The sequence below is a fragment of the Scyliorhinus canicula genome, chromosome 10, assembly GCF_902713615.1.
Source record: "Scyliorhinus canicula chromosome 10, sScyCan1.1, whole genome shotgun sequence".
NCBI lineage: Eukaryota > Metazoa > Chordata > Chondrichthyes > Carcharhiniformes > Scyliorhinidae > Scyliorhinus > Scyliorhinus canicula.
The window spans coordinates 52,183,986-52,196,144 of NC_052155.1; the positions used below are offsets into that span (position 1 = coordinate 52,183,986).

General features: G+C 47.0%; 1 protein-coding gene across 2 annotated transcripts in view; it reads right to left on the reverse strand.

Annotated features, from left to right (window-relative positions):
- The window catches only part of zgc:162816 (uncharacterized protein LOC571260 homolog), a 140,581-nt gene that overhangs the window by 100,779 nt on the left and 27,643 nt on the right, over window positions 1–12,159 (reverse strand). For both annotated transcript variants that reach the window (XM_038808924.1, XM_038808925.1), the window contains exon 2: window positions 4,404–4,571. In XM_038808924.1, the coding sequence (XP_038664852.1) occupies window positions 4,404–4,552 (149 nt within the window). In that variant the 5' untranslated portion in view covers window positions 4,553–4,571. The remainder of the gene's footprint in view (window positions 1–4,403; window positions 4,572–12,159) is intronic.

The window sequence follows — 12,159 nt, forward strand, 5'->3', positions numbered from 1 at the left end:
CCATGTGTCAGGGGTGTGGGAGTTCTCCCCAGGGTGAAGGCTGTGCACAGCCATGGAGTCGCCGCTCAGCTAGAGAATAAAGTATTGTTTGTCACCAGTCCTTGCTGGCAATCTTTGGGAGCCTAGCACATGTACCTGGCCTACGTTTCCTCCATCCATCCTGACTCACAGCTATTTTAAGTTGAAATGCATTGGGTGCTGGCCGTGTGCAGGTTGGGTGAAAGTTCCCATTGCGAGCACAGCCTAAGGCCCCCAGCCATTTAAATCTAGCCTGACCGCAGGAGCAGAAATTGGGCTGGTGGCGCACAGGCATCAGGGACGACGGGAATGATCACCAACATGAAGTTAATGCTGGGGAGAAATACTGGGGTGGGCGGAATGTTGGTGCTGGGAAGGGCTGGATAGGGATGGGGCAGGGAATGCCCGTGTTCAAGGTCCAGTTCAAGCATTTCAGCTTCTCCTAGCCCACGAGGAATCTGCAAGAAAGATCAAATTTAAATTCTTACCGTGGCCTCTTCTGTTCTTTCGAGGTTCTGCTGCCAATTTTACTCCTCCCTTACAACCCCCATGATTTTAAGTAAAAATCACATTGCAGAGCCAATGACAGCGTCAGGATGCAAAGTTCACATTTTAATTAGAAGATACACTTATGGCTGACGGCCTCAATACTACCAGAGGTCCGAGGGTTAAAATAGTGAAAAGGTTGGGGTTATGCAACCATTTCTGATGGCCAGCATTTTGTCTCTTCAATTCCCACCATTCCCTGGATTGGCTGTGTTAAAATCAAAGAAATTCAGTCCTTGTCCGATTTGAGCTGCTCTGTTTCTCTCAGTCACGTGAAAATGAAAAACTGCCATCAGAACCATATTGTTTTTGCTGTCTGCTTTCATAATCTCCATATTTATATATCCCCCAGCCCCAGAATAAATTATCAGGAGGGCTGTAGATAATTTGTGGCCGAGTCTTATCTCCTTTGTTCTTTAACTTGGTCCCTTTGTTTACATGACCTAATCATCCTTTACTGAATTCCCTTCTTTCACTGTAATTGTACCTTTTGGCAATATTCCTCCTCTTTTCCAGGTTTCCTTATCCTTTTGAAAGATTCGCTAGCTTGGAATATTTACTTCACAATCATACTCTGCTTGTGGCCAGCTCTTTTTTCCAGTGACGACATAAGCTGAACGTGTGCTTCTAACTCAATAGTTCTATTTCTTGGGCAACTTACAGAATTTTTATCAAGGTAACTGTTTCTAGCTGTTTATATGCCCTGATAGAGTATTTCGATCACACATTTGGTTACTAATGCTTTCTACAACGATATACCGAAAATTGAATATCTTTCTTGGAAATCACTCCCGTTTTATATTTTTTCAAATTTACAGTACCCAATTCATTTTTTCCAATTAAGGGGCAATTTAGTGTGGCCAATCCACCTAGCCTGCACATCTTTGGGTTGTGGGGGCGAAACCCACATAAACACGGGTGTGGTGATCCACTGTGTAATTGTGTGTGTGCCTGTATTAGGGGATGTACAGTAGTACCTGTATTACAGGTTCGTCGGTAGCCCCTGCCGACTAGCTCCGCCCACAAGGAGCCGTATAAATATGTATGAGTTCTCCTGAACAGCCATTCTACCAGCTGCAGTCGGAGGATAAACGTCTAACTGTAATAAAGCCTCTCTTGTACCCATTCGAGTCTTTAGTACAATTGATAGCGCATCAACAGGGAGAATGTGCAAACTCCACACGGACAGTGACCCAGAGCCAGGATCGAACCTGGGACCTCGGTGCCGTGAGGCAGCAGTGCTAACCACGGCTCACCATGCTGCCCCCCTCCCATTTTATTTTTAACAGATGTCTTATCATTCCCTGTACTCTTTTGTCCTCGTCATCCTCATCTTTAGTTTATTATTACGTCTCATTGAATCATAGGGAACGACCTTCCAAAAAGGAAGGCAGTTCCCAAGCAATCGCATTTAGCTGCATGTTTCCCAGCACTCACACCCTCCAACACCCACATCAGGCAACCCCAGCCCGACTGCCAGGCTGGCACTGACAGGGTGCCCAGCTAACACCAACAATGTCAGGTCATCACCCTGCCCAAAGGGCATGCAGCTGGGGCCTCTGACCCCACTGGAGACCCCCACGAGTGCCATTCCATCTGGTCCCTGTTTGTGGGGAACAGCGCCAAACAGCACTCGCCCAAAGTCCCCGAGGCAAAGGGATTCAATCCCAAAGCCTCAGGTGCCTTGGGAATCTGCACATTACAGTAAGGCTTACTGCCACATCTGCAGATTTGCCTTCCCCTTGCAGCATCTCTGTTGAATCACGCGAGACGTTGCGAGTCAGGTAGATCCCAGAAGCGGGGTCTCCCAGCTGTCACCAGCCACTCTGCGCTGCGGCGAGCTGCTTTTCTGGCGCAGCTTGGCCAGATGATTGCGCCCATAGTATCCCTACAGCGCAGAAGGGGACTATTCGGCCCATCGTGTCTGCACCAGCCCTCTGAAAGAGCACCCTGCCACTCCCCCGCCCAATTCCATAACCCCACCTAACCTTTGGACACTAAGGTAAAATTCAGCATGGCCAATCCACCTAACCTGCATATCTTTGGACTGGAGGAGGAAACCGGAGCAACCAGAGGAAATCCACGCAGACACGGGGAGAATTTGCAGACTCCGCACAGAATGTGACCCAAGGCCGGAATTCAACCCGGGTCCCTGGCTGCGTGAGGCAGCAGTGCTAACCACTGTGCCGCCGTGCCGCCTTCTACAGGAAAACTCCCCTTCCATTTATATTTTAAAAATAAATTTAGAGTTCTCAATTCATTTGTTACCCAATTATGGGACAATTTAGAGTGGCCAATCTACCTACCCTGCACATCTATGTGTTTGTGGAGAATGTGCAAACTCCACACAGACAGTGACCACGGCCGGGATCGTACCTGGGTCCTCGACATTGTGAGGCAGGAGTGCTAACCACTGTATCACCTTGCTGACTCCTTTACATTTTAAAATTCTTTTCACTGTCCTCTTTAATCTTTCTGTCCTAGCTTGATTCAGGTTTGGCCCATGCCAATGGTACAGCTTCTACATGTCACAGACCAGTCTTTCTGCTATGTACTTACTTTCTGGATCAGTTTGTCTCCATGGTAATTAACAATTGAAATCTAGGCCATTGTCCTTACCACCCAGTTGCATGGTGCAGGATCCTGGGTCTGCTATAGATGCCACATCAAAGCTCTTGAAAGGTTCCACCAAAGACATTTGGGGTCTATTTTGAGAATTCAACAGCAGGACGAAAGCACAAATGGGATCTTTCACTGTGCTGGGCAAGGAGATTCCATTCCGGATAATTATAATTAAATAGGCATGTCATATATCCCGTATGGAGGACTACAGATTATTTATGGGGAATTGTTTCAGGACAAACAATGTCAAGGTGGCCAGTACAAACGACACAAGACGCCCCAAAAAGAAGAGCCCCATTATGACAACTTACAGGCTCCCTGAATAATAATCCTGGGATTGCCACCCTTGAGAACCTGCTTTTTAATTTAGTGCCAAGCTTCTGATACCTTTATCAGCAGGAACATGTCCCTACGCTCCCCTACATCATTTGTTCCAGCATGGATGTAAACACTGGTTCTTTCATCTCCCTTTTTCAATTTCCTTTCAGACCATTTTAAGACCACACGCAGATAAGCTACATACCTCCTTAGATTCCCTGCAGACAATACAGTCTATCCTCCTAATTATTCAATGCCCTTTGACTGTGCTGCACCCCTTTGGACAATTCCATGGTGCCTTCGTTAACATTCTGGCCATCTATTCCACAGTCTTCCTTCCTAATTACCCGGGTGAAAAGGACGTTGTACCTGTTGGACAAGTCAGCTTCTGTGATTCCTCTTTCATTGCTTCCGATAAGTACCCTTTACTCTGCTAACTCTCAGACACATGCTCTTCTACCTGTATCTGCGTCGCTCTAGTGTGATGCGATTGTGTTTTGGACCAAACTATCCAGAAATGCCTCCTGCTTCCTTACTTGTCAGAATGTCTCCTGCTTGTGCTCCAGGCCATCTATGAGAAGCCAGGGTGACTCAAAGGGCAGACATTTTCCACAAGTGTAGTCAATGCTGCCTATCTGTACCTATGCATTAGCATATATGTTTACGTGGATGTGTGTCCCTTTGTGTATCTGCACAAACAAACATGTATGTACACCCATTTGTGTGTGCATGTCTATGCATATTTAATGCGTGCACATGTGACTGCTGCAATGATATGCTCATGAACATCCTGGGCATTTGGATGGTGCGACTTTAGAACTGACCCCAGCACCCGTTTGCACCTTCAGGAGCAGAGGAGATAACGAGAACAGGAATCTTAGAACGCGTTAGGTACTTACAGAGTTTTGTGAGTTTTCATGTGTGGTCGCAGTTGAACTCCCAGGGCCCGGCATCGCTCGATCATTCGTGTGGCATTGTTTTCAACTTTCTGGATATCGACTGTGAATGCAGGGGTCAAAAGTTGCTGAACTGATCCTACAGAAACCATGGTCTTTCAGCTCCAAAACCTGTGAGATAAAAGCCCCAATCCTGGTGAGTGATTTTTCAGCCGGCACCCACCCCTCAGATTTCAAGGTTTGAGTGGAAGAGAGAGAAAACAAAGTTAATGATTTACTGAAACATTAAATCTCTTTCTCTTGTCAGTTCATTGCCTTCCCAAGCTGATTGGAAAGTAAATAGACTTTTTGTTAGTCGATTGTATGATTCATGACTGTCAATCAAACAACATCTTCCCCACCTCCCTATCTACGATAATTTTATAACTGTGACACAAAAATGTCCAAAGAAAATGAAAAAGAAAAAGCTCACATTTTGTAATGTCCCTTTGACTTTTCTCCCCACTTGATCACAGTTCTATCCCGGAGGTTAGTCTTCAATTCTTGGACACTCCCAAGACAATCAAAGCTCCACACATCAGCACCTTACCTAGTAATGACTCGTCCAAACCACTGGCCTTTTACGATGACAAAAAAACAGACAAGGTGCTAAAATGGGGATAGGCAACTTACGATAACATTAGACAGGAATTGAAGAATTTGCATTTGGTGCGGCTGTTGGATAGTAAATCAACATCGGACATGTGGGAGTCTTTCAAGTGACAATTGATTAGGATTCAGGGCAGAAAATGAAATGAAAATGAAATGAAAATCGCTTATTGTCACAAGTAGGCTTCAAATTAAGTTACTGTGAAAAGCCCCTAGTCGCCACATTCCAACACCTGTTCAGGGAGGCTGGTATGGGTAAGTCATGTTCCTGAGAGAACGAAGGATAAGTAGGGGAAGTTTAGAGAGCCTTGGATAATGAGGGATATTGTAAATTTTGTCAAAAAGAAAAATTAAACTTTTGTGCGGTCTAGAAGGGTGGGGACAGTCAAAACCCTTGAGGAATATAAAGAAAGTAGGAAGGTACTGAAGTGGGAAATTAGGAGGGCTAGGAACGGTCATGAAAAGTCTTTAGCAAGTAGGATTAAGGTAAATCCCAAAGATTTTTATTCATATATAAAAGGCAAGAGGGTGGCCAGGGAAAGGATTGGACCACTTAAGGACAGTGGGGGGAATCTATGTGTTGAGCCAGAGGAAATGGGCGAGGTATTAAATGAGCAATTTGCATCAGTGTTCACCAAAGAAAGGGACTTTGTGGAAGATAATTATTGAGTATTGGGTGTGTGGACAGTCTGGGCCATGTTGACATCAAAAAGGAGGAGGTATAGGGTATTTTAAAAGGTATTAAGGTAGATAAGTCTTCTGGGCCAGATGGGATTTACCCTAGAATACTGAGGGAAGCAAGGGAGGACATTGCTGGGGCCTTGACTCACACCTTTGTATCCTCATTGGCTACAGGTGAGATCCCAGAGGACGAGAGAATAGCTAATGTGGTACCACTGTTTAAGAAAGGTAGCAGGGATAATCCTGGAAATTATAGGCCAGTGAGCCTCACATCGGTAGCAGGTAAATTATTGGAGAGAATACTTAGGGACAGGATTTATACGCATTTGGAGGCTCATAAGCGACAGACAGCATGGTTTTGTGAAGGGGAGGTCGTGCTTCATTAATTTGATTGAGTTTTTTGAGGAGGTGACAAAGATGATTGATGAGGGGAGGGTGATGGATGTTGTTTGCATGGACATCATAAAAGCCTTTGACAAGGTGCCTCATGGCAGGCTGGTACAAAAGATGAAGTCATACGGGATCAGAGATGAGGTGGTAAGCTGGATACAGAACTGGCTCGGTCACAGAAGGCAAAGGGTAGCAGTAGGAAGGTGTTTTTCTGAATTGTGACCAGTGGTGTTCCACAGGGATCTGTGCTTTGGCCTCTGTTGTTTGTAGTGTACATAAACGATTTGGAGGAAAATGTAGCTGATCTGATCAGTAAGTTCGTGGGTGATTCCAAGGTTGGTGGAGTGGCAGATAGCGTTGAGGATTGTCAGAAGACGCAGCAGGACATAGATAGGTTGGAGACTTGGGCATTGAAATGGCAAATGGAATTTAATCTGGACAAATGTGAGGTAATGCATTTTGGTAGGTCTAACACAGAGGGGAACTATACCGTAAGTGGCAAAACTCTTAGGAATATAGAAAGTCATAGAGATCTGGGCATGCAGGTCCACAGATCTTCGAAGGTGGCAACACAAGTGGACGAGGTGGTCAAGAAAGCATACGGAATACTTGCCTTCATTGGACGGGCATCGAGTATAACAACTTGCAAGACATGCTACAGTTGTATAGAACCTTGGTGAGGCCGCACTTGGACTATTCTGCACAACTCTGGTCACCACACTACCAGAGAGGCTTTGGAGAGGGTGCAGAGGAGGTTTACCAGGATGTTGCTTGATCTGGAGGGTGTTCGCTATGTGGAGAGCCTGAATAGACTCAGACTGTTTTCATTAGAAAGACGGAGGTTGAGGGGTGACCTGATAGAGGTCTACAAAATTATGAGGAGCATGGATAGAGTGGAGGTGTTCTCTCCCTGGAAGAGATCATTATTACATTCAACAGCCACCTGATGTTTGCAGTTAGCTGCCTTATCTTGACAAAAGCCCATCTGGTCCTCTGCGACCAGCTCTGGTTCGCAGTTCTCCAGTCACTTGGCCAGGACCTTCGCGAGTATCTTCGCATCTACATTAAGCAGCGAAATGGTTCTGTATGATCCACATTCCTTTGAATCCTTGTCTTTCTTGGGTATCTGCGATACTGTGGCCTGTGTCAGTGTAGGAGGCAGGGTGCCCCTTGCTGGCGAGTCTGTAAACATGTCCCATAGGTGTGGGGCCAGGTGTGAGAATTTCTTATAGAAGCCCTCCAGGAACCTGTAAGGTCCTGGCATCTTCCCCGCCTGCATGGAGCTTTTTGTGTTCTGTGATATGGCCGTTGTAATGATGTACACAGAACATCTTTATTGTTTAACTAGAACGGTGATTTATTAACCAACACGTGGAAAGATAACGAACAGATTACTATACAGATAATGGCTACTAAACTAATTAAATGAACTCTCCTGGAATTAGTCTAAGTGCAACTATCCTCTCATACATCGTACTACCAACTAGAGTGGGTCTCCATTCATATGATGGATGTCTGATGCCACCTGCTGGTTGGAGATTGTACCGATACTATGTGTATTGATATACAACTACATACATTTATGTGTACATTCATATCACAAATCTCCCTTCCTTTGAAAGTATTAATATTTGCAAATGTGACTTCTTTAAACAATCTGATATGTATGTTAACTTTGAACATATACTGTACACAGTTTGTTACAAGTTCAGTCTCTCAGGCTTGTGACGTAATCTGGTCGATCTCCTGAGTGGTGGTTGAATCGGCGATCATGTATCACCTTCATTTGTTGGTGGCATTCCTGCTTGTTCTGTGTTCACTGCTGCTGATGCTTCTCTGCTCGCTGGCTCTGTTGGGTAGTCTGTGTTCTCATGAAGTTTGGGATTACACACCAACTCTTCTGCTGGACTCAGCACGAAAGGCCATTGCACTTTCAAGAGCGCTCTTCGGTTCCTTCACAAGGCTGAACCATCCTCATTAAGAACCAGAAACAATTTTGGACCTGCATGTTGGAAAACCTTTGCCAGTCTTGACCATCCATTGCCATCGGCATCCTCAATCTGATGGTATCGCCTGGATGGAGTGGTTGGAGCTTCCTTGTTGACCTATCATAGACCTCTTTACGCTCTCTATGTTGATTTACAGGGGGAGCATGAGCAGCTGGCGACAGTCCATTCACGAGTGGCACCGAACGGTAGCATAGAAGCAGCAACTAGATGTCTTCTGTCATAATATACCTCTATGTATATAATGCAGTGATTGACACACAGGATGACCAGTGAGCACACAGAACAGAGCAGCCAATCACAAGACAGGACACTACCACTATAAAGCCAGAGGGCACCAGATTTTCTGCTCTCTCGGGACCCAGCCTCTGAGACAGTCAGAGCTCGTGAGCTAGCCAGGGCAAACATCATGCGGTAGCTAGTAAGTCTGGTCAGGCTAATACATAGTTCTCCAGTCAAGTCAGTATAGTGTCAACCCACAGTTGAACATGTATAATAGTTAAGACGTTAAATAAAATCGTGTTGCATCTTATCAAGTGTTAGAGGTCTGTCTCTCGCTACACTGCATCAAGTGCAGTCCACATCGACCCAGCCTACCCAACACATCATCTTCCTGGCTACCAATAGCCTTTTTTTTATCAGTGATGTGCACACCCTTTTCCACCTTTCCATTCGACTGGGGATATAGAGGACTAGAGGTTATGTGCATAAAATCATTGTGATGGCCAAATAGGTAATTTGGACATTCTGAATTCTTCCTCTGTGTACTCAAACAGGCGTCGTAATGTGGCGACGCGGGGATTTTCACAGTAACTTCATTGCAGTGCTAATGTAAGCCTAGTTGTGACACTAATAAAGATTATTATTATTATACAGCCCCACCACTCCACATTCTGCCCCCCCCCCCCCCCCACCCCCCACCACCACAACAAGGCCCATTGTCCGACATGACAATACCATGTCTGGTAAAGATCGCTTTGGCATGTTGTATGACACACCGAGCAGTCGAGTTCGCCAACTGCGCAACCTCCAGATAGTTCGAGAATTAATTGATAACTACAAGGTAGTCTCTCCCATTAAAGTGGAACAGATCCATGTCTACTTTCAGCAATCATCCCTCGTATGCACAAGATACCTTTTTTGTCTGTGGGCTGGGGCATCTTTAGAATGGCCTTAATCTTTTCATTACTTGCAATAATTTCATCTGCATATATTGGCTCGTTGCTCTGCTTGCAGTGGAATTTCTGACATGTATCACAGTGGTAGACCATGACTGCAATGTCTTGGCGAATGCCTGGCCAATAGATTGTATCCCTTGCCCTACGCTTGTACTTCTCAATGTCCAGGTGCCCTTCATGTAGCTTCTTGAGCATGAGCAGCCTTAAGGAGTGCATGAATCACAATCCTGTGCTGTCGCAGAAGAAGGCTATTTTCCTCACTCAATTCTGAGCGCACATTGCAATACCCCGAGCAGGAACCCTGAGGGCAGCCCTCTCAGATACATTTGATATACTTTTGTAGGACTACGTCCTTTGCTGTTTCTGCCTTTATTAGGCGCGACTTCTCATCGGAGACTGGAAGCGAAGAAGCGCTGAGATTAGCATATAGTTGCACATCCTCATCAACCAGGTGTACCTCCTTGATGCCTTGGCTCGAGAAAGCGTGTTGGCCCCTGAAGTGCCGACAGAGCGCACGGGTCTCTGATGCAGACGCCTAGAGTGAGGGAGCCGCTGGGGGCAGTGATCATGAGGCATCATATGTTTGTGAAGAAGGAGAAGATTCTGCGGTGAGCCAGGGAGAAACACAACTGTGAAAGGGAGGGGAACAAGGTCCGAATATACCAGAACATTGGAGCTGAGCTGGAAGAATATCGTGCGGCGTGCAACAAAACCAAGGCAATGCTATATCGACAGCAGATCAGCTTTGGGGTGCTTTACCCAGCGAAGCTTTGGGTGACGGATGGAGGCCGGAAATACTATTTTGAGACCCCAGAAGCAGCCAATGAGTTTATCAAGGAGCATAAACTGGTGGAGAACTCACCTGAACAATTCTGGGAGACTGAGGTGCTGGTACTTTGAAGTAGTTGGGTATACGGGTGGAATGGGGGTTGGAGGGAGTGGGGGGTTTCTTTTCCTCCGATGTGGAGGGTTTTTTTTAACTGTTGGATTGACAAAGGGAGGCAAGGGTGAAAGGCTTGTCGGAGACGGCCGTCCCCATCCCCCCTCCTGCTGCTTGGGGCTGTGTGGGTTTTTTCTGTTTGTTTGTCCTTGGGGAAGGTGAGCTGTGGTTCGAGATGAGTCCTTCTTTGGGTGGAGGAGAGCCTTCTTCACAGAACAGAGAGGTGAGGGAGGGGTTCAGTGGAAGAAGCCTTTGGGCAGGGGTTGCCATACTGGCAGGCAATGCTGGTGAACGGAAGTGAGGTGAGGGAGAAGGCTAAGGGGGGGGGGGTGGGCTGTGTGAGGGGAGGGCAAGGGGAGGGGCTGGGCGGAGGGGGAAGGTGGGGGAAGGGAGGGTGATGCGAAGAGGCAAGGTTGGAGATGAAACATGGCCGGGGCTGAGAAAGCGGCCAGGTACAGGGTGAAGTTAATGGGGTAGAGCCAAAAGGGGAGGATGGCAGATGGTAGAGGGGAATGGAGGTGTAAGCCCCCAGTAAGGCTGATATTGTGGAACGTGTGTGGGCTCAATGGACCAGTCAAAAGATCTCGGGTCGTTGTGCACCTTAGGAGACTGAGAGCGGAGGTGGTCTTTCCGCAGGAGATGCACCTCCGCATGAATGACCAGGTTAGGCTGGTTTAGGGGCTGGTTTAGCCAGGGGCTGGTTTAGCACAGGGCTAAATAGCTGGCTTTGAAAGTAGACCAAGGCAGGCCAGCAGCACGGTTCAATTCCCGTACCAGCCTCCCCGAAAAGGCGCCGGAATGTAGCGACTGGGGGCTTTTCCCAGTAACTTCATTTGAAGCCCACTTGTGACAATAAGCGATTTTTCATTTCATTTGATTTCGTTAGGTTAAGGAAGGGGAGGGTGGGTCAGGTTTGCCACTCGGGGTTTGAATCAAAGTCGCAGGGAGTGGCCATTTTGATGAGTAAGAAAACGGGGTTTGTGAGTGTGAAGGAAGTGAGCAATCCAGGTGGGAGATATGTGACTGTGAGTGGGGTACTAGAAGGGACGCCGGTGGTGTTGGTAAATGTATATGAATCAAATTGGGGCAATGTAGGTTTTCTGAGAGGGTTGCTGGCAGCGATCCCGGACTTGGCCACGCACCAGTTGATTATGGGAGGAGATTTTAATTTTGTCCTAGAGCCGAGAGTAGATAGATTGAGCCCCAGGTCAATGGGTAAGATACAAATGGCAAAGGAGCTGGGAGGGTTCATGGAAAAGATGATGATGGTGGTGCTTCAGGAACCCAGGAGGAGGGAGTATTCCTTTTTTTGCTTGTGTACAGAGTATATTCCAGAATTGACTTTTTTTCTGGTGAGCCGGGAGATTTTGTTGGGGTGGAGAGGGAAGAGTGAACAGGGAAAAGTAATATCGGACTATGCGCCTCATTGGCTGGAGATTCAGCTTAGATCGAGACGGGAGGAGAGGCCGGGGTGGAGGCTGAATTCGGGGTTATTGGCAGATAGAGGGTTTTGTGACAAAGTGCAGGCTGTGATTATAGATTATGCAGAATTGAACCAAAATGGGGAGGTGTCGGCAGCCACGGGAGATTATCTTGTTCAAGGCACATGCGGATAGGGAAAGGAGGGCAGAATATGAATGGCTAATGAACAAGATAGTTGAGGTAGATAGAGAGTACTCGAGGGTGCCCACCACAGAGGGATTGGCAAGGAGGAAAAATTTACAGGGGCAATTTGATAGGCTGACAATGGGGCGGGCAAGGGGGGGGCAGTACGAATATGGGGAGAAGGCGAGTCAAATGTTAGCGCATCAGCTATGGAGGCAGGCCACGCCCAGGGAAATATTGAAGATACAGACTGGGGCGGGGGGGGGGGGGGGGGGGGGGGGGGGGGGGGGGGGAGAAGGGGAAATAGGATG